This window comes from Gekko japonicus, unplaced genomic scaffold, assembly GCF_001447785.1.
Source record: "Gekko japonicus isolate JY-2015 unplaced genomic scaffold, Gekko_japonicus_V1.1 scaffold92, whole genome shotgun sequence".
In the NCBI taxonomy this organism is placed as follows: domain Eukaryota; kingdom Metazoa; phylum Chordata; class Lepidosauria; order Squamata; family Gekkonidae; genus Gekko; species Gekko japonicus.
In genome coordinates, this window is record NW_015169780.1 from 1,736,200 (window position 1) to 1,759,929 (window position 23,730).

General features: G+C 44.2%; 1 protein-coding gene across 1 annotated transcript in view; it reads left to right on the top strand.

Moving 5' to 3' along the window:
- Positions 1-23,730, top strand: part of LAMA2 (laminin subunit alpha 2) — a 755,002-nt gene that overhangs the window by 606,718 nt on the left and 124,554 nt on the right. Inside the window, exons 38-40 of the mRNA XM_015416769.1 lie at positions 6,974-7,090; positions 10,071-10,234; positions 11,388-11,526. Coding sequence (XP_015272255.1) covers positions 6,974-7,090; positions 10,071-10,234; positions 11,388-11,526 — 420 coding nt within the window. The remainder of the gene's footprint in view (positions 1-6,973; positions 7,091-10,070; positions 10,235-11,387; positions 11,527-23,730) is intronic.

The window sequence follows — 23,730 nt, forward strand, 5'->3', positions numbered from 1 at the left end:
AAAAATCTTCATGCTCGCTTCAACCCGACTCACAGTTTGTTGCCAGCCATCCGGCCACATTCGGCATCGATTTTTCTCGCCTGATCTCCAATGCTTGTCCCGGTCAGCCACACTAATTCCATATGGACACTCAGTGGCAGGACCTTCAGGGTGGAGGAGCGCCTCAATTCTCCAGCATCATGCTGGCGAAGAGGTTGCCCCTCAAAAGCCCCCTGGCTAGGAGGCTTTTCCAAGGCTCCGGGGGGGTCGTGACCCATCGCACCCCCTCCTACATGCTGGTGTGCAGATTGCATCCCTGGGACGTCCAGGAGATGTGTCTGCCTGCGTGTCACCATAAACCGGAAGCCACATTTTTACTGTATTGAATGTTACACAATAACAATATGAAAGAGATAGAAAAAAACCTGGATGTTAGTAACACAGTACAGTAAATTAACTAACTAGCCTAATGCATGGTTCTAGATATAGTCAGATAACCTACCTGCCAAGATTGCAGGACTAGAAAACTAAAGGGCTCTTGAACAGGAGCCAGAAAAGGGGGGCACAGAGGAGCCCATCAGTGAAACCCACCCTTCTCCAGGGATCCCAGAGCCCCTGGAACAGTCAGTCAAAAACCTTTATTGGCATAGACTCTGGAACAGCAGAGATGTAGAGCCCAGGTACATCCATCATGAGGTTCTGCAGGATGCTGGACTAAGTCCAGCTGTAAGTACCTGCAGGATTCCAGCGTTGGTAACAGCTGTAAGAGATCACCTTCAAAAATAGCCTCAGTCCTGCTGCACAGTTGTGGAACCTGATTACTGTTACCTTCTTGAATTCCTGCTTGGTTTGATTCCTGCCTACTGGTCTTGCCTCTGGTCTGCCTGTGCTCAGAGTCCTGACCTGCTCAAAGAGAAACCTGGACAGAATAATCCTACCACACAGCAGATGGAAGACAGATGGAAGACCTTGCAGCTGAAAACCAAGCACTACAGGCCCAGAAGTCCCAGCTAATTACAGCTGTGGCCAAGCTCCTGCAGCAGGAAACAACTGTAGTACCAATTCTGCCTGCACCCCTTCTTGGGAAATTAGGGTTGTTAGGTCTTACCTCTCTTTGAGCGGGGGACTCCTGGGTCTGTCCTGGAGTCTTCTTCAGGTAACCATGGTAACTGTAGAGTTTTGACCAAAATGCTAAAGCGTTGGTGTGCCCAGCGTGATGACATCACTTCTGGGTGACATCATCTCACTGACCACATCGATGCAGGTTTGGGGTGGGGTGTCCTCCACTGGCCAGCTGGCTGGCAGCAGATTGGAGCCCCGAAATATCAAGGGAACTCCTGTCCCAACCAGGGGCCTGGCAGCCCTATGGGAAATGCATGATGAGCCCCCCCCCCCGAAAAATTTAGAGGTAACCCATCCACATTGCAGGACCTACTTAGTCTGAGGATTGATGGGTGCCTGGAAAGCTGCCAATGTGTTCATGAGCGTCCCATGCCCTGTCCTTGAGTGAACATTCCCAGACCTGTTCCCTGTGGTCTGGTGATATTCATATCTTCCTGGGGCCCATGTCCAGGGATTTCAGTGAACTGATGCAGTTGGGGGGGGCTATCCTCATCTGTTAACTGAGGAAGATCAGATGCCAAGGAGTCTGATACTTGTATTGTGCATAGTTTGGACAGTATGCCACCCAGTGCACTCAGAAGTGATCTGTCTTGGGTCCCAGCAACACTAGGCCCCAAACCATGAGGAGCCACTTGGCTGGGGCACCTTTCCAGAGCCCCTGCCAACTCTCTGTGGCCCCCCAGAGCCCTGCTTATCCCTGTGACCCACCACTTGCCTACCGGAGGCATCTGGATTGGGGCAGAACGGCAGTGTTGTTGCTATTAGATCTGTCGGCCGCGTTGGACATGATCAACCATCAGCTACTGACCCACCGCCTGACCGACATTAGAGTTCAGGGACTAGCCTTGCAGTGGCTTTCTTTCTTTCTCCAAGATCGGGGACAAAGAGTGGAGCTGGGGGATCAGCTGTCCCGGAGGCACCCATTAGAATGTGGAGTGCCTCAAGGGGCAGTGCTGTCCCCGATGCTTTTTAACATCTATATGCACCCTCTTGCGCAGATTGCCCGGCGGTATGGGCTGGGTTGTCACCAATATGCGGATGACACCCAGCTCTATCTGTTGTTGGACGGCCAGTCTGACTTCAACCTGGAAGACCTAGGCCGGGCGTTACAAGCTGTGACTGGTTGGCTTAGGCTGAGCCGGCTAAAATTGAATCCGATGAAGACAGTCCTGTGCCTGAGTTGGAGTGGTCCGAGGGTAGGGATCCCGCTCCCAACCTTCGATGGGGCACCACTTGTGCCAGTGCCAAAGGTTAGGAGTCTGGGAGTGCTCCTAGATGCCTCCTTAACAATGGAGGCCCAGGTAGCAGCCACTGCCAAGTCGGCCTTTTACCATCTTCGGCTGATTAGGAAGTTGGTTTCCTTCCTTGAATGCAATGACCTCGCAACAGTGATCCATGCTATGGTCACCTCAAGATTGGATTACTGTAATGCCCTCTACATGGGGCTGCCCTTATCATAAATCCAGAAGCTGCAGCTGGTGCAAAATGCCGCGGGCAGGTTGCTGATGGGAATCCCAATTTGGGAGCACATTCGACCTGTGCTAAAGACAATGCACTGGCTGCCTATGGCATACCGGGTTCACTCTAAGGTGCTGGTTCTTACCTTTAAAGCCCTTTATGGCCAGGGACCTGCATACCAGGGAACTGCATGCTTTTCCCCACATGTACCCCAGAGGACACTGCGATCTGGGACCCAGAATCAGCTGGCTCTCCCGAGCTTTAAGGAGGCCAGACTGGTGGTAACTAGGGCCAGGGCTTTTTAGGTGGTGGCTCCACTCTGCTGGAATGAGCTCCCAGAGGAGACCAGGGCCCCAGTTCCACAGGGCCTGTAAAACTATTCTGCCAGGCCTTTGGAGCCGCCACCACTAATACTACTAATACTCTACTGCCAACAACTATGCTGGCAGAACCCTGGCCCACTGGTCCCTTAAACAGTGCTTGAGCCAATCACCCTAGACAGCCGCAGAAGGCCGAAGAGCTAACTGTAAAGCGAAGAATGTTGCTAGCACTTTATCATGTTTGTGTTTTAACATTGTACTTTTTAATTTATGTGATTTTATGTGATCATATTTTGGAATTTTATTCTATTTGTAAGCCACCCTGAGCCGGCCTGGGCCGGGAGGGCGGGATAAAAATCAAATAAATACATAGTGCAAGCCAAGGCCCTTGTGGACTTGGGTGCCTGCAGCTGTTTTACCTCCCTCTCCAGCTCCCCATCGCATCCCCTTGTGCACCAAAGTGACCCTTGTGTGAGGGGAAGCCATAGATGGTCACCTCCTGGCCTTGGGACCAGTCCCCCAAGAGATGCTTATCAAACACAATCCCAACATCTGCTGGACATGTTGAACTCCCAGTTTCCAGTCAGTATGTCCTCACAAAGACCAACCCTAGTTGGTCAATTGAAACCCCACCGCCAGTACATTCTTAACTCCTGACCAAATATATGGAATTTCTGAATGTGTTTGGGGTCAAAGAAGCAGATCAGTTCCTGCCCCATTGCCCTATGACTGAGCCATTGATTTGATACCTGGAACCCCTGCCTGTGGGTTGCTTGTACTCTTTGTCAGAACTCGAGCTAACTGCTCTGTGAGACTTCCTGACCAAAAACCTTCAGGAGAGGTTTGTACGTCTGTCGAACTGTGGTGAACTGCATCTCTGCAGTAACTATGGACACTGACCAAAATCACCATCAAGAACCGTTACCCCTGCCTCTGATCCCTGAGTTGTTAGAATGGCTCCAGGGAGTGTCCATTTACATCTCACTGGATCTCTGTGGAGCACACAACCTCATCCGTATCCAACAGGGCATTTAATGGAAAATACCATTTTGTACCTATTATGGCCAGTACAACTATCTGGTCATGCCCATCCAACTCTGTAATGCAGCTGCAGTATTCCAACATTCCATGATTAACGTCTTCTATGACCTATTGGACCAATATGTCATAATATAGACTTCCACCTGATCACCTTGACTCCTTCTGCTCAAATACACTGGTCTGCTCAAAGAGCACCCTGGACAGCCCCATGTGATACAAATTAATCTTCAGTATTAGTATAGCTGTACTTTCAGCTCTTTTTCACTCCAAGCAAGCAATAAAATGGACATATGTAAATTCAGATTATAAATCAAACTACCATATATCTTTGTAGTTAGTAACTGGTATAAAGAATTTGCCTTGATTTAATTTTAATTGCAAAGTCTTGAAAGCACATTATACTGTACATTAACAAGTGCTTAGCCATGACAGAAAGAACAAAGTCAACCTCCAATGAAGACAAATGTTTCAGTTTCTTGTTTATGTCTTAATCAGTTTGTGCTGGAAGGCAATTATTAGTCCTAGTTTTCATAAGCTATTTAAAGGCTTGATGGATGAACAGTTGCCACATTCAAAAGGTAACTCTACTTTTTCTGTTTTCATTTCAAAGTAAAACAGAAGAATGAAAAGAATGAAATAGTTTCTTTTCTGCATACTCCTATGATGTACTTGTTGTTGTTCAATCGCACAGTCGAGTCCGACTCTTCGCGACCCCATGGACCAGATCATGCCAGGCCTTCCTGTCTTCCGCCGTCCTCTGAAGTTGGCTCAATTTCATGTTCATTGCATCTTTGACACTGTCTAACCATCTCATCCTTTGCCGTCCCCATCTTCTTTGACCTTTAGTCTTTCCCAGCATCAGGATCTTCTCCAGTGAGTGCTCCCTTCTCATTTGGTGGCCAAAGTATTTGAGCTTCAGTTTCATTATCTGGCCTTCTAGGGAGCAGTCAGGGTTGATTTCTTTTAGGATTGACTGATTTGATCTTCTTGCAGTCCAAGGGACTCTCAAGAGTCTTCTCCAGCACCATAGTTCAAAAGAATCTATTCTTCAGCGCTCGGCCTTCCTTATAGTCCAACTCTCGCAGCCATACATGACTACTGGGAATACCATTGCTTTGACCATGCGGACTTTTGTTGGCAGGGTGATGTCTCTACTTTTTATCATGCTGTTTAGGTTCGCCATCGCTTTCCTCCCAAGGAGCAGGCGTCTTTTAATTTCATGACTGCTGTCACAGTCTGCGGTGATCTGGGATCCCAGGAACGTGAAGTCTGTCACTACTTCCACGACTTCCCCTTCTATTTGCCAAGGAGTGATGGGGCCAGATGCCATGATCTTAGTTTTTTTGATGTTGAGCTTCAAGCCCACTTTTGCACTCTCCTCTTTTACCCTGAGCAAGAGGCTCTTTAGGTCCTCTTCACTTTCTGCCATTAGAGTGGTATCGTCTGCATATCTGAGGTTGTTGATCTTTTTCCCAGCAACCTTAATTCCCACTTGTGATTCATCCAGGCCAGCATTTCGCATGATGTACTCTGCATATATATTAAATAAGCAAGGTGACAATATACATCCTTGTCGTACTCCTTTTCCTATGCTGAACCAATCAGTTGTTCCATATCCGGTTCTAACTGTTGCTTCTTGACCCTTATACAGGTTTCTCAAGAGACATGTAAGGTGGTCTGGTACTCCCATCTCTTTAAGGACCTGCCATAGTTTGTTGTGATCCACACAGTCAAAGGCTTTAGCATAGTCAATGAAGCAGAAGTAGATGTTTTTCTGGTACTCTCTTGCTTTCTCCATAATCCAGCGAATGTTGGCAATTTGATCTCTAGTTCCTCTACCTCTTTGAAACCCAGCTTGTACTTCTTACCATCATGTATTTGTCAAGTTTACCACTCAGCCAAAACTGAAAAATATGTTTGGTTTTCATTTGTGTAACATTGTCATTATTCTTTTGTCAGTATTTTGTAAACAAATTTCTTAAGTTAGGGGTTAGACTGTATCTGGAATTCAATGACTGGAAATCCAACCATGATTTGGCCTGAAAAATCAATTGGGGGAGGGGGGGGCAGTAGGGAAGAAAAAAAGTATAATATTGGTAACTGGTTTTTGTTTGTTTTCATCCTAGTGGGGATTAAATCAATCAGGAAATTTCACTTTTGATCAGAAAAATAGTACACTGGCAATGAGTGAACACCTCCTACTCCAGCATTACGGTTCCAATCAATATTGGGGGCATCCCATGGCTATGTTTTGGGGCCAGATTCCATTCATTGTACTTCAGCATCACATATCATTCACTGGGTTTTTCCCCCCTCTAAATTCACCTGTACGTATAGAAACTCGTGAAAATCAGCAGACCCATACCCTTTCATATATCTATCACTCAGACCTGTCACGAGTACACCACTCGCACTGCCTGTTTACATTTTTGTATATAGAAAAGTTATCTTAGAAATCTCACATACCTTGTGCTCCATGCACACATACAGCCTAATTTGTGACTGTTTTCCCTCTTTGCTCAATCTGTTCCTGGATCCTGTTGCAGTGACAATTTAATTATTTAGAAATCAAAATGTTTATGCAGATTTTATTGCACTGCAAGTAGGAGAGTCAGAAGCAAAAGGAACCTCAGAGATTGCTGCCCAGGTTTGCCTATGGGTTTTATCTCAATTTCATGTCTCTTTGGGAATAAAGTAGCAAAACTACCTGTACAAAGTATCTGACATACGGAGTTTTGACTCTCAAAAGCTTGCACCCCCCCAAAAAAATCATGTTAGTCTCTAAAGTGCCACTGGACTTGAGTCTAGCTCTTCTGCTGCAGACCAGTACGGCTGCCCTCCTGAAACTACTTGTCCAAATATTGTGCTTATTCTTTCATTTGGGCCATCATCCATCTTTCTAAATGATGGTAAGCACTTTAAAATGGGTATTGTTGCTGTTCAAAATAGGCAACAATGAAGGTAACAGGAAGCTTTGTTAAAAGTGAAATCATGTATGCAAACAAAATGTACATGTAATTGAATGATTTTTTTCTTAATAATATAATCTGTAGAAAAAGAAGCAAGCTGTAGAAGATGGAAGACAGGAGGCTGAAAATACTATAAAAGAAGCAAATGATATCCTTAATGAGGCTAATGACCTTGTAAATGGAATCAATTTAGCTGTAGAGGTAAGTTGGTGTACTAGCATAGTAAGTCAGATTTTCATAAAACTGATGTAGAGAAAATCAAAGTAAATCAAAGTATTTACGAAAACTACAGTATTGACACTGCAAACCATGGACTGGATCCAATGAACCATGAACAAAACAAGTTAATAAGAGTTGATTTCTCTCTTCTCTACATGCCACTTCCTGTAGCTTCACAATGAGCTGTAATGTTAGGGGTGGGCTGCAATAATAACTGGAAATTGGCATAAATTGTACACACACATCCCTTTTGTAATATCTCCTGTTCTGCTCATGGAAGATAACTTGTTACTTATATTTCTGTGAGTGAGATTTTAATAGGTTTTAGTTATTGTATGCTGCTTTGAGTCCTGCTGTTCACAAGAAAAGCAGGACATAAATATTCTAATTAAATATTTATTTATTATTTGTTTACAAAATTTTATACCCTGCCTTTCTGTCCTCATCATGGCCAACAAGGCAGCTAACAGATTAAAAATACACATAATAACACATCTCAAAAACCATTAAACCAGAATAAAAATTTATCATTCAAATAATTAAAACCAAGTTAACGTAAACATGTCATACAATAATATGTTGTTGTTGTTCAGTCGCACAGTCGAGTCCTACTCTTCATGACCCCATGGACCAGATCATGCCAGGCCTTCCGGTCTTCCACCATCCTCTGAAGTTTGCTCAACTTTATGTTCATTGCATCTATGACACTGTCTAACCATCTCATCCTTTGCCGTCCCCGCCTTCTTTGACCTTCAATCTTTCCCAGCATCAGGGTCTTCTCCAGTGAGTGCTCCCTTCTCATTTGGTGGACAAAGTATTTGAGCTTCAGTTTCATTATCTGGCCTTCCAGGGAACAGTTAGGGTTGATTTCTTTTAGGATTGACTGATTTGATCTTCTTGCAGTCCAAGGGATTCTCAAGAGTCTTCTCCAGCACCATAGTTCAAAAGAATCTATTCTTCGGCACTCGGCCTTCCTTATAGTCCAACTCTCGCAGCCATACATGACTACTGGGAATAATATACATGTACATTAAAAAAAACAATTAAAAACAGGACAGGAAGGAGGGAACACCAGACAAAACAAAAGAAAAAAGACAGCAACAGAAGGGCACAGGCCAGAGTCTCTGGGGATAAAGTTGCAGAGCTTTGGTACCACAACTGAGAAGTCCCTCTCCTGGTGATTTGCCCCCCACCTAATCTCAGAATGCAGGTGCACCAGAAGCAGGGCCTCAGAAGATGGCTGTAGCTGTTGGGTAGGTTCATTCATAAGGGAGTCGGTGGGGATATTTGTGCAAGAGAGAAAGGGAATATTCTGAGGAATATTCAGCTTGTAAAATCTAAGGATTAAGACAGATAGATATTCTGGTTAAAAGGACATTTATTTTCAGGTTAGAAAATGTGTGTTCAAATACTCGTTCACCACAGAGTAGTTTACAAACAAGTTTGGGTTGTCATCTCATCCTCTGCCTTCAGCAAAGCCTCTTCCTGCGCTCTGCAAAGCAGCCACCTGGGCTCAGCTTTCCACCTTTGAGAGGCACTATGCCCTTGATTTCAGAGGCAGAGCAGATGTATCATTTGGCAAAGCAATGCTCAGCTCTCTTTTCTCGTGAAATCTCCCATTCCCACCTCCAGGTCGGTCAGCTTGCTAGTTGCCTTTAACTTTTTGCACCATATTCTTACATTTTGGAAGAAACTGAGTGGGGAAGCATGACTCTTACCCCTTGGTCATATGCAGATGAAGCTGCATCTCTGAAGGTGTGTATTTTCATGCCTAAAAGATGCTCTAGAGGTTTCTGAGCTGTAGCTCTGCACAGGCACAAAGTGTAAATACACAGATGACCATTTGAAGAACAATAGTTACAGGTAAGCAACCTGTTCCTATTAGATAATTATAGACAATCAGATTAGCACAGATTATTTACACTTGAAGATGTATACACATGAACATTTAGCAAGTGGTAATTTTTTTGTTGTTTAGTCGCACAGTCAAGTCTGACTCTTCGTGACCCCATGGACCACTTCATGCCAGGCCCTCCTGTCTTCCACCAACCTCTGGAGTGTGCTCAATTTCATGTTCATTGCATTGATAACACTGTCCAACCATCTCATTCTTTGCCATCCCCGTCTTCTTTGACCTTCCATCGTTCCCAGCATCAGGGTCTTCTCCAGTGAGTGCTCCCTTCTCATTTGGTGGCCAAAGTATTTGAGTTTCAGCTTCATTATCTGTCCTTCCAGGGAACAGTCAGGGTTGATTTCTTTTAGGATTGACTGATTTGATCTCCTTGCAGCCCAAGGGACTCTTAAAAGTTTTCTCCAGCACCATAATTCGAAAGCATCTATTCTTTGGCGCTCAGCCTTCCTTATGGTCCAAGTCTCGTGGTAAACCAGTTGTATATTTTGTATTATTCAGCCAAGTGATAAAGAAGATTGTAATATATCAGATGCAGTATGTGATAAAATGGTTGTCATATCCACCCAAACAAGAGTTTTATCAAGCAGTTACAAACACACCAATCAAATTACCATGGAGTGAATGGTTTTCTGTATCTCTCCCCCATTTCCCAATAATCCAGAGCTAACCTGCACAAAAATAGTTTAAAAACTCCATTGTATTCCTGCTTTTTTTTTAAGTACTGAAGCAGTTTCATACATAGTGGATTCCATTAAGGAAATGCATGAGAATTGGTTCATAGACTATTGTTGTTCAGTTGCACAGTCAAGTCCAACTCTTCGCAACCCCATGGACCACATCATCCCAGGCCCTCCTGTCTTCCGTCGTGCTCTGGAGTTTGTTTAATTTCATGTTCGTTGCATCGATAATATTGTCTAACTATCTCCCTGAGAATCAAAGCCTTGAATCACTGGATAATAATAAACAGATGATTGTAAGGCCATGGGGGGAAAAGAACAGAAAGCTTATATTCAATTGCCTAAACTTTCTTTTTTTGTGTGTGTTTCTCAGTATGTTGATGATGTTCGGGACAAAATAGGTCCATTGTCTGATGAGCTAAAGGACAAAATAGATGATCTGTCTCAAGATATCAAAGACAGGAGACTTCCAGAAAAAGTGCTGGAGGCAGAGAATCATGCAGCACAACTGAATGATTCATCTGCAATACTGGATGGGTATGTTACCCATGAGTTTGTAATTTTTTATTGTGAAATAGAATATTCCGTTAAATCCTCTTAATAATAAAAGGATGTTGAATATTTTATTCTAGAATAAATGAAAGGCTGTGGCAGGTCAAACTACGTAATTATCCATTTAGATGTGCATTCTGTTCCACACAGTGCCAACCTGATGTCCCTGGAAGGACCATAAGTAGAGCTCAGAGCCCAAATCCCTCCCCCATTGTTGCTTGCTAGCACTGGTGCTCTTAGGGTTGTTTCCTCTAAGCCTGTAGGTTCCATTTAGTCATTATGGCTACTACTCATTGATAAACCTCTCTATCACTGCATCATTGTGGTCTTTCCCAAGTTGAAATAACAACTGTCCAGTCATTCCCAAATACAAGACATAGGGCCCAAGTTGTGATGTTCAGCCTTGTCTTCAGTTTCATGGCAATCAGCTAGAAAGGAATCATAGAATCACTGAGTTGGAAAGAGCCATATAGGCCATCTAGTCCAACCCCCTACTCAATGTAGGATTAGCCTAGAGAATCCCTAACAAGTGTTTGTCCAACCAATGCTTAAAGACTGCCGGGGGGGAGGGGAAGCTCACCACCTCCCTAGGCAGCTGATTCCACTGTTGCACAACTCTTATTGTAAAAAAAGGTTTTCCCTAAGATCCCGCCCTTAATTTAAACCCATTATTGCCAGTCTTATCCTCTGCTGCCAACAGGAACAGCTCCCTGCCCTCCTCTAAGTGACAGCCCTTCAAATATTTAAAGAGAGCAATTATGTCCCCCCTCAACCTCCTCTTCTCCGAACTAAACATTCCCAAGACTCTCAGCCTTTCCTCATAGGGCTTGGTCTCCAATCATCCTTGTCACTCTCCTCTGCACCCGCTCCATTCTGTCCACATCCTTTTTGAAGTGAGGGCTCCAGAAATAAAACTAGGTTATTCTGAAACTTCTGGCAGCTTGGACTATCAGAGACTTAAATATGCCTCTGACACCACAATTCACCTGTTGTGTGGACTGGCCTTAGGCAGTGCGAGGATGTTCATTTTTTTTCTGACAAGAACCAAGTTGGTGAGTTTAAATTGACTATACACATTGAAGGTTTTGTGGTTTTGTTGTACTTTTTAAAAGTTGTGATGTCTTTTAAATCCCAACAGGATCCTCGATGAAGCGAAAAACCTCTCATTCAATGCCACAGTAGCTTTCAAGGCATACAGCAACATCAAGGACTATATTGATGAAGCTGATAGAATTGCGAAAGGAGCTAAAGCCCGTGCCAATGAAGCTATACGACTGGTAAGAGAAAGTGAGAATCTCTTAAACCGGGGGAAATAAAAATACTTTCTCACCAGTCAGAGTCTGAAATACTTGTTCAGGATCCGCAAGTAAATTCATTTCAGGCCCCATTTACATTATCTAAAAAAACATAGATTCCATTGCATTTCTGGTTGTTTTAATACTTCACTGACTAGCATCTGAGTCTGCATTCAGATTATTATGGCAGACAGGGCTGCTAAGAGAGAGGGACTAGGAGGGTGACAAAATTCAGGCAGTCCAAGTCAGCTGGAGGGCCCCTGAAGCCAATGTCATGCCGTGTTCACCAAATGTATTTTTTAAAAAATCCCAAGGCAGTTCTGACTGCAGTCATCAGGAGCTCAGGGAAGGGAGAGCCTTTTTGCCAAGTTTACTACTAGGCTGAGGGAAACCATTTGGTGATCAGATCCTGCTAAACCCATTAGCCAAGCCAGCACTGGAGCAAGGCAAGACCAGCCAGGACACGCTAGTCATTGCCAGGACTCAAACTCCTCACAGGCTCATTATCTATGGTTTCCCTCCTTCTTTAGTTGCACCCAGCTCCTGCACAGCCATATCTTGCAAAGGGGCAGAGTGTGGTAGCAACCCCCCTCCCAAAGAACTCTTTTTTGTCTTTCCTACATTTCCCTAACACTGGTCCCGTTCACACTCACCGATTTGGTCCGGGAGCGGGACAGTTTGGGGCCGGATCAAACCGGCGCAATCACACCACAACATCTGGGAAGTGTCCGGCTTCCGTACCCAAACTGTCCCTTTCCCGGGATGAGCCGGCGCAAACTGAACCACCTACTTTGGTGGTTTAAAGGGAAGCGGCACGGCAACCGGGGCGTTTGATCGCTGCCGCTTCCCTGCGCCGGCTCAACCCCGGCCCGGATCCGACGTGGGATCCCGCCGCGCCGTGTCAACGTTGGCGCGGCTTTTCAAAGCCGCGCCTTAAAGAGGCCGTGTGGCAGGGGCCACTGTTGTAAATTTTTTTCATACTTTCCTCCTCCTTTGTTTTGCTCTCTTAAAATGTATTTAACATTATACCCCTCTGAGGTCCCTCCCCTACTCAAACTCCACCCTCCCCATTTGTCTATCTCCACTTCTAATCCCACCCCCCCAATTTTTCAGTTTCAACTCTTCATCTATCCTGCTTGGCAATTTATAATGTATTTAATAGTAGTATAACAGCAAACCTTTGTTACTATTATGAACAGATCGGAGGGGAGTTAATATTGTCCCATAATCTATTAAACTAGTAAAACCGTACTTCCCCTCCACCGCCCTTTACATGCGTAATAGTAGAATGTTAATCTGTTTTAGTAACAAATGAGGAACAGAAGTTAGAATGTGTTTATTGACTTTATTTATATCCTGCCTTTCTTCCCAAGGGGGACCCGAAGTGGCTTACATCATTCTCATTCCCTCTGTTTTACCCTCACAACAGCCCTGTGAAATAGGTTAGGTGGAGAGTGTGTGACGGGCCCAAGGTCACCCAGCAAGCTTCCATGGCATAGTGGGGATTTGCACCTGGGTTTCCCAGATCCTAGTCCAACACTACACAAGCTTAGCTTCCATTACAAATAACATGGGGGGGGGAGATCTGGAGATAACCTGGGCCAGGATATTCCAGTACCTTCATTTTTAAAAAATGTTTCATATGTGCATGCACATGTGTGAGTGTGTGTGCACCTGGAAGTCATGGTGACCTTTGGTGACTGACCCCTACTGGGGGCCTGGAGGATGTTATGAGAGGTGGCCCCCACCTCCTGACTGCTGGTATTCCAAGGAGGTCTCCCATGCAAGTACTTGCCAGGGTCGACCCTGCTTAGCTTCTGAGATCTGACGGGATCGGGGTTTCCTGGGCTATCCAGGTTCCAGCAGTTCCTTTTATTTTTGGTCGCGGAACTCCCACCATCATCCTGAAGTTGGTGGTCAATTTTGAGATTTTTAGTTTTATTTTCAGATAAACTATGCCTGCCACAAATGGACAAACAGATGGACATGTGGATCATTTTGTTATTATAGATGGGTGGTAAGAGCCAGCAAAATTATTTGTTTTGTTCTGATATTTGGTTTGGATCAGGGTCATATGTGAAGGCTCATGGTGGCTCTCAGCAGCCCTGATGGCAGATTATATAGTTTTATACCATAGTGGTGACATCTTTAAGGTGACTGGCAACCCTACTAGTCCAGCATCCTGTCTCACACAGTGGCCAACCAGTTCCTCTGGGTGGCCAACAACAGGGCATAGAGGCTCTTCCCCACTGTTGCTTCCTGGCTCTGGGATTCAGAGGTTTAGTGTCTCTGAATGTGGAGATTCCCCTCAGTCACCAGGGCCACTGATAGACCTATCCTCCATGAATCTATCTAATCCCCTTTTAAAGCTACTTTTTCCTGTGACTGTGTAAAGGAATATTTCCTGAACCAACTGCTCATCAGCTCCATTGGATGCCCTCGAGTCCTAGTATTCTGGGAGAGGAACAAAAATTTCTCTTTGTCAACTGTCTCCATCCCATGCATAATTTTATAAACCTCTATCATGTCCCCCCTTAGTCAGCAATTTTCTAAACTGAAGTCCCAGACTGTTCAGCCTTTCCTCATAGGAAAGGTTCTCTAGCACCATAATCATCTTGGTTGCCATCCTCTGTACTTTTTCCAGCTCTGCAATGTCTTTTTTGAGATACAGTGACCAGAACTGTACACAGTATTCCAAATGAGGCCACACCATCTCTCCTTATATATAAAGCCGTAGTCCAACATTCCAAAATGCACTCCTTTAGTGTTTGGCCGGAAGAACTGCCACTCAGAAGACGCTGGCTGGGTTGACTGGCTGCTTGTGCAGTCCCGCCCAGCGTTTCAAGGTCTTTTGCATATGGAAGCTGATTGGACCTCACTCCATTCCACACCTCAAACTCCCCCCCCCCCAGACAGTTGGAATATGGGACCTGGTGTATTCTGAGGAGGATGTCAGCTGCTTTGGTTCCCACTGCAGGGAAAAACTGCCCTTTCCCTTGGCAGAGGCTGTGGGGGGACAAGCTGTTGCCAGTCTCCAGGTGACAGCTGGAGAGCTCTTAAAGCTTTGGTGCTAATTCAAAGTGTTGCAATTTATTGACAGAGTAGTGTTTTGGAAAATCTTTAGGAATTGTTTGGTGCATTTACGATGGGGCTCCTGGGGAACTATTGTTGCCAATCTTGGCCCAGCAGCCATCAAACCATTCTCTTCAACCCCCTGCTGTGCAGCTGACTTTCCCCTAGGGTTGCCAATCTCCAGGTGGGACCTGGAGATCTCCCACTGTTACAATTGATCTCCAGATGACAGAGATCAGTTCCCCTGGAGAAAATGGCTGCTTTGGAGGGTAGACCCTATGACATTATACCTGCTGAGTCCTTCCACCACCCCCCGCCCAATGCTACCGTCTACAGAATCCACCCCCCAAACCTCCAGGTATTTCCCTCCTTAGAGCTGGCAACCCTACTTTCCCCTCAGTGCCTGTTGGTAGGCAACTAAGCTTGGTCCTGTCACCTACTTTGGCCTTTGGGAGAAAACACATTGGGGCCAGTCCTGATAGGATTGCCAACTCCAGATGGGAAATTCCTGGAGATTTGAGGGATGGAGCCTGAAGAGGGTGAGGTTTGAGGAGGGTTGGGACCTCAGACAGGTACACTGCCATAGACTCAACCCACCAAACCAATCAGTCCCACATAGGGAACCATTGTTGCCAATCTCCAGGTGAGGGCTGGAGAGCACTCAGAATTACAACTGCTCTGCAGAAAGGAGGGCAGAAGTCAGCTGAAGTCAAAGGGGCAGATAATGGTAGGTTGATGGTTAGCTGGGAAGGAGATGGGGTTGCCAACTCCACCCTCCAAACCAGCCATTTTGTCCTGGGTAACAATTGCTGCCAATCTCCAGGTGAGGGCTACAGATCACTCACAATTACAACTGCTCTTCAGGTAGCAAAGATCAGTTCCTCTGGAGAAAACAGTGGACTCTGTCATTATACCCTGCTGAGGTCACCACAGCAAATTGACACTGTTTGCCCAAAGCCAGAGCACTCCCCCAGAGCCTCTTTCTAGATCTCGTTGTATTGCTTTCACAACGGACTTTACTGCTAGTAGATCTATAAAGGGGCATTATGATATTAGCTGTTTTATTCTCAAACCCTTTCATATAATCCCTAACATAGAGTTTGCCTTTTTCACCACTGCAGCACACTGGGTTGAAACTTTCATTGACACTTTCAATTTGGGGCTATTCTCGGGAGAGGGGGTTCCTAGATTTTTCCTGGAGTCACACTTTCAATTTCAGGTTATTCTCAGGGCCTTTCCCCCCTTTGATTTATGAGTCCATTGTTTCCTCTGGGGGGCAAGGAGACTTCTGGGGGTCTGGAATTCTGAATCTGGATTTTATCTTTTTTCACATCTCTACAAACCATAGTTTGAAATAACATGTACAAGCATTTTGGACCTTCAATGAGCTAATAAATTATCTTGCACTTGCAGAGGAAAGCCTCTGGTTGTCATGACTGGCAGTGCCATAGCATGGCTTGGTGTGTGTAAGAAGTTGTACATAAATGATATACTCCATGTGTGATGGCCCTGTCTACTTCCCTCCCTCAGAGGCAAGATTTTCCCTCCATTTTTCTTTCCTATTACTGACTGAGCCGCCCTAGTAACGTGTTTTCTTCTTTACTGAAGAACTCTGGCTGTCCCTGCCACAGTACAATATTTTGGCTGTTGACTCAGCCCAGGAACCTTAGGGAAGGATCAAGAGCCCACCTTAACTTAAACAACTTAAATGGCACTTAAGGCATTTTGAAAATCAAAAATAACAAAATATTTTATTTAACATAGAAGGGAAAGGTCAGGTGAAATCAGGGAATGAAAATTTCTGAGGTAAAATCAGTACATGCACAGACTTTAGTTCTTATGTTTCAGGATAAGAGTTTCTTAAACTATTTGGAGTTACTTAAATCTTTATGTTGAGAGGCTTTTGTTTCAGTGTTTTCCCAAACACTTCAGTACACTTTCTTTGCGTATTCTCTGACTCTTTTGGTTTCCAGAAGGCTGGCACACTCTCTTGAAATTCCAGTACCCAAACCCCTTCTCTTGAAACACCAGTACTTGTCTTGAGTTTTTGGCCACTTCCTCACTGTCATTTTTGTCACTTGTTTGTCCCTATTACTTCAGGGTCCCCCCCCCAATAGTTTTAGCTTTCTCTAGCAGTCCAAGAGGGAGCAAAACACATGTGGAAAGGGGGGGGGGTAAAGCAATAGGGATAAATGAGTGACAAAAATGACAGTGTGGAAGTGGCCTTTGACTGACTCTTAAGGTCTCTAAAGGCACTTTCTACCCACATCAGACCAGGGATTTCTCCACTCTTCAGATTTCCTGTTCGACTGGGTAGGGAAATTCTCCTCTCACTAGAAGATCTATCCCCTTTCCTTGGCCCAAATGGAAGTCTTTGCCTACTCCCCAAACTTTCTTGCCAACTTTCCCCCAGTTCTCAGTCTGTGTAAAACTGCTCTCAGCTAAGGCTGAAATTAGACTCAACACAGTCAAGGCAGGAATCTGACTGACTCTCCTCAGCATGCAGCTCTCAAGTCTTTCTCTGCTCAGCTAATGCTAACTAATCAGATTCCTTGGAGTAGCTTATCGCTCAAGGCTGTTTCCCTTCACAGTCCTTCAGCTGTTTGTACAGCACTTCCAGGCTTTTAAAAAGTGCAGTCCATCACACCATGACATGGTACAGGCAAGATGGGGTTGCATGTCACTGCTTTAAGAAGCTGTCTGGACCTTGGCTTCAGCACACATTGATCCCAGAATTTTTTTTAACCTGGGAGTAACTAATAGGTTAAAAAATCCCTTAAGAATCCTTACAGTATCAGAAAAATACAGTATCAGGAAAAAAAATAACAGACAATGTTAGAAATATGACTAAACGATGTTTATATGATGGGTAACTCCAGTTTTTAAAAGCAAAGTACATACCTCCACTATTCAAGCAGGTTTACATGGCCTACTGTGCACCTTGATGGTGTTAATTTTGGTATTATCATGATAAACAATTTGGCTTCTTAAAAAAGTTAATTTTTTTCTAAAACAAGATAAATATTTTAAGTACGTTGTAGATCATTTTGATAGAATGGTGTATATTAGAGCACAAAGTTTATTGTTATACATTGTGAAAAGTAGTGACTGCTTTGAAACGTTATTATTCCCTTTTTGTGCCACACAGCTGTGTCATTATACTATTCTACCTTCCAATGTATAAACCTTTCATTGAATACAAACCATACGACTTGACATGGAATTTGTAGGGTAAATCCCATTGCCACTCCATATGAATGAAATTTAATGTCATGTCATGTCAGTGCCCTATAAATAATAACATCTCTACAGATGTCATAAGTAGGTTGTGTAAACACTTTATACTCTTCACGAGCATTCAAAATGTCTCGCCCAAGCATTAAACCAAGTCTAGTTAATCAGCCTTTTACTTTACTTATTTCTTGGTTTTGCAGTTCAGATTTAGCCCTTCACCATTTCAGTCTGTCTAATTAACTTTCTGATATCTGTTAATATTATTGTTGTTAGGGTTATTAAATGTTCAGATTCTTTCATAGTACACTGATCATCCCATTGCGTCTGGATCTGAAGGGTCAAAGAATAGAGAAAATACAAGAGGCAGGACCCACAATACTCATAGGGGGGGGGGAGGTATTTCCCATGGTTTCTGGGTGGCTCGCCTGCTGAAGCTGCAGGAGCTCCACACAGAGGAGGTTGCGGCAGCGGCTGCAGGTGCGCCCAGCAGGTGGTCCGTTGGGCTCACCAGGATTTCCCCACCCCACGACAGCAGCAACAGCTGCAGCTAGCCACCAGCCCTCCAAGGTTCCCCCCCCCAGCCACCATGGCCATGAGCAGCAAAGGCGGCGAGCCCTGTGCGGCTCTTCTCCCTCCCCCACCACTGCCACTGCCACCGCCAACAACAACGACGGCAGTGGGGCCCCCAGCAATGGCTGTGGCTCCCAGCCACTGGCTGCCAAGGCTTCTCTTCCTGCGGCTCTGCCGCCAACATCCACAGTTCCTGTTGGTAAGTGCTTCTTTCTCTGTGCACGCACAGGGAAGGCTCTTTTACTTTTGGGGGCATTTAAATATCCCCCGTATACTTTTTTCAACTTTTCAGATTTTTCTGCACATCTGGGGATTGTCTCAAATGTGCAGGAAAATCTCCCTGCTCCCCATGTGCCCCCGATGTGCAGATTTAAATATCCACATGCTGGGGGCATGTTGGGAATTAGATATATAAATAATCTGATGTGACAAGTGTGCTTGTTCCTGAATTTGGTGAAGCAGACCATCTACAAGAATAGTAAAGATGCTGAATAAGAGAAAAATGAATGATTCACATTTCAGGACTAGAGTAGTTTAGGATGTTTTTAAGAATAATATTTTATTGTTATATTATTATTGTTATTATTAGTAATAACAACAACAACAACAATAATAAAACGTACCTAATAGGATCAGCAGAAGAAACTAAATCAAGGTTATATTCACATTGTTAGATATTGCTCTATTGTTGTACTACAGCAGTCATTTGCACGGGATTTTCCTGTGTGGACAAGATGATCCAATAGGTGAACCACTGCTGTAGCACGATGATAGCACAATATCTAACAATGTGTGGAGGCAGCCTAAATCTCTTACATACAGTACTAAATGTTATATATTCCACAAAATAGGAGTTAGGGCCAAACCAGACATGATATTTGTCACATGTTTCCCATGGGTACTGGCAGCCATATGCCAGCTTGTGTTGTCCTGCAAAAGCCTTGCGCAGCATTTGTGGACTATGGCTGTAAGCTGAACTGTGCAATAAATGTGCCGGGGACTGAACTGTGCAGTAGCCTGATGATGGTGCCAACCTCCCAGACTGTAGACACGTGCCCAGCTGAGAGAAGCCTTGCCAGGAAGCAGTGTGCCAGCCAGACGTGGGCCCATGGTGCTCCTTGCCCCTGCACCCATGCAGGAAACAAATCAACCACCCTGATGCCAGAAATACACAGCAGCCAGCAAGCAGAAGCCATGCTTTACACTAGAAGCCTGAGTGTTCCTGTAAAGGACTCCATAGAAGGACTTCTTCTCCAGCACGCAGGCAGCCTTCCCCCCCATCTTCTCCTAGCATTACTGCATGTACTTGTCCTCAAACAATAGAACTTGGCCATGACAAGATTACCTGAGTAGCCAAACACACCCACTGCCCATCAAAATAACAGTGATGCAGCTCACTGGATCGTTGGCTAGCCAAACACCTGGAACGACTACCTTTTCTTTTCCTTTATCCAGTCTTACAGGTGTCATTGTTAGTAAACATTAAATCAATTGCCCTACACTTAATTCCATTATTTTGACCTCATTAAGGAACAGGCAGCTTCTAGCACCTTCCTGGGGACCATGTGACTTGGTGGCACATGCCCCAAGCCACTTCTAGGGTATATAAGAAGAGCATCTGCCCATTGTTCTCTCTCTTGCCTTCTGCCTACCTGACCCCACCCTACCTTGTTGACTCTAGTCCTAGTGCTGTCTAGAGTCTACCACGTGTGCTGCTGGCTATCACACAACCCCTTCCCTAGTATTTTCCCCATTTTTCACTGCAGAATCAACTTGCTGCGTCAGACTGCTAAAGTATCACCTCTCATCGATATTTTCCTGCTAATGCAACAGTCTCTGTACCTTTCTATCTAAATTTCTAGCTCTTTATTGTTTGAGTGTATGATTGTTTTATTGTATGTGTGTGTGAAATTATTCAGTAAAGAAACCATTTTATTTAAGATCTAGTCTCCCTGACTATTTCTGGGGATCTGGATAAATTGGGCTCTGGTATATGCAGGTTATTGGTCCCATAATTAATCCTATTGCCATTTTCCCACTCTTTATTAAGAAATAAGACAATTTGGCTAACACTTGCCAGCTTGGTGATAGCTGGCTGTAAATGCACCACAGAGGCTAAATTCTAATCAGGATCTTTCAGTGAGAAATATAACACCTGCCTTGCCATTTCAGGTCAGGAAAATGACACTGTGGGAGAGGGGAAGAAGCTCCCATGCCACTATCCTGACCAAAATTGTCCCTGTGGTGCATTTGTAGGCAGCTGCCACCAGGTACTGTCCTATGGCTGCCAGTCACCATGGGAAACACGTGACAAATGTAATTTCTGGTTTGGCCCTTAGAGAAAGCACAGTTATGTTCTGCAAGCACTCACTTTGACAAAAGGCAAGTATCACAGTTCTCAGCTTCCTTTTTCACTTTACCAAGTGGCTCTTTTTTTTTCTTATTTTCTCTGTCTGTCCCTCTCAGATGTTAAAATGTATATAGATGTATTCTGATACAGCCTAGGATACTGAGGAATTAAAACCTTTCGTTGGTATATGTCTGAATGTGGCACACAACTTGCTGATATTAATTCACAACACATAATTGTTTGATTTCGCTTTTATGGGGAAGTGATCTAGTCAGACTGTCAAGAAGGTTTCAGGTGAAAACTGGGCAGGTGGAAAGGCAACAGGAATGAGGGAAACTTTGTATAACTATACAATAGACAATTTGCCACACAAATGAAGCTGTTTTGTTCTTAGCTGTCAGATAAGCCTGAATAAGTTTACTTGTTACAGAATTGCTGAAGTCTGTGGAGGCAGGAACGTACACACTTGTTCCAGGTTCCTTCTCTAACACTTGATAGGGATCGCCCCCCTTTCCTAGGAGCTATTTCCCTCAGAGAAGGACTACCAGTTCCTTATAAGGATTGTGTTTGTATTTATGCTTTGTTATGGCCAATGGCTAATACAATAAACTTGATGATGATGACTACCAGTTCCGCTTCTTCCCTGTTGGAAACAATAAAGAAGCCAGAGCTGCCAGAGTCTTCTGTATGCTGACTATCGGGATAGGTAACCATACTCCTCCACAACAGACCCCAGAGGATACTACAGCCCTGACAGTCAAAATAACTTTGCCCAGTATAATAAGAATCATTATGAATCTTTTAAACAAGAAGGAAACAAATCTTAATGTACATCGTATCCAATTGACAGAACTATTTTAACCACAGAATTCTAAATTTTCACATTAACTATAAACCTTTAAATGTTCTTGTTTACTTGTCTTTTTTATTTAGTTTCATTTCTCTCTTATTTTAACATATAATGTGACTCACAAGACTTTTGTTGTAAGAATTTGGTTTTTTAATACTGTAATTAATGTCAATAATAATTGATTTCACCTTTGACCTCTCTGATTTATAACTAACATCCTTTGAAACTTCAGTAAACTTGCTAAATTTTAAGTTGGTCTGGCTTGTGGCTCACAATGTGTTGCTGGGGAACATGTTGAGAAGGGCATGAACTTCATGTGAGAAGTTTTTGACACCCCACGGTGAACTCCACAGCCTCATGTGACCAGCACAGTGTCTAGGGAACTTTGTATCAAGAGATACAAGTTTCATAAGCCACTACTATTCAGTTTGTTTTTTAAAATCAAACAAAATCATGTATTTGTGGCCGAGCAGAGGTTCTGTCTTCATACATTTTGTTACTCTCCTTAAAATTTTATTATTTTTATTTATTCATTTATTTACATTATTTACAGCCCGCCTTTCTCACTGAGATTCAAGACATGGTGTAAGTCAATATGATCAACAGGATGGGACATCCAACAAACATTGTAGTAGAGTTTGGAGTGCAGAAATCTGAAAGCAAAAATCTAAAATAGCGCTGAAACAAGCATAAACATTTAAACATGGCATGTTAAACAATACGGAAATTACATAGTCAGGGCATACTTAATAGCAGCAGACAGAACATAGTAGTATAGTCCACAGTCCCTTTCCAAAGCATCTTTCTGAAGCATTTCTTGCAGTACAGGCCTATGGCCTGTCTGAAAAGAGCCCTTCTGAATAATTAAGTTTTACATAGTTTGCAGAAAGCCAGGAGAGTTAGAGCCTTCCTAAACTCACCAGCAGAAAAGGTATCTGAAGAAGTGAGCAGTGACTCTCAAAAGCTCATACCCTGCCACAAATTTTGTTACTCTTTAAGGTGCTACTGGACTCTTACTGTTTTCTACTGCTACAAACAGAGTAACACAGCTACCCATCTTGATCTATAACCTCAGCAGGGAGGCTATTCCATAAGGTGGGAGCTGTGACAGAAAATGCATGTTGATTTTGCCCATTTGCAGGGTGACACCTTAAGAAGGCCCTGCTCAGATGTCCCTGCAGAAGGCCCTGTCATAGGGGAACATAGGGAGAGAGGTGATCCTGCAGATAAGAGGGACCAAGATTATGAAGGCCTTTGTATGTGATAGCCAGTATCGTGAACTAAGCTTGGTAACTGATAGGCAGCCAATTGAGTGATTGAGGAATGGGAGTAATATCCATTAAATGTAGGGTTGCCAAGTCTGGGTTGGAAAATACCTGGAGACTTTTGGGGTGGATCCAGGAGAGGGCGGAGTTTGGGGAGGGGCCTCAGCATGGTACAATGCCATAGAGCCCACCCTTCAAAGCAGTCATTTTCTCCAGGGGAGCTGATCTCTGTCAGCTGGAGATCAGTTGTCAAAGCGGGAGATCTCCAGGCCCTACCTGGAGGCTGGCAATCATAATTAAATGCATTTATTGCCTTATTTAGCCAAATACTTGTGAACATGGACCTGGAACTTTCTACATGCCAAGCAGATGATCAACCATTGAGCCACAGCCTCCACCTCCAACCCAGCTCATGCTTAATGTGTGACCTGGCACTCACCTTAAAAATAGTGTGTGTGTGTGTGGGGGGGGGCAAATCGGCTTAATGTGGTTCCTGGCACTCCACCCTGCGTGCTTTCGGTAGCAAAAAATGGTGTGTGGGGGGTGCTGTTTGTCTTACTTCTGGTTTCACAAGTCTCCTACGACATGTGCAATTGGCAGCAAGATAAACAGCCCACCTACTGGCACAGCTATCTTCTGCTTGCAGAAGCACCCAGAGTGGAAAGGAGGGAATTATGAAGCCTCTCCTGACACCGTGTGTGTGCTTGGGAGCCGATTTCCCCTCACAACACACTATTTTTTGGGTTGAGTACTGTTTCTAAGGTGAGAATGGGGTTTCTCCCAATCCAATTCGTGTTTAAGGTTTCATCTAATCAGACCCCTAGACATATAAACCACAAGCATAG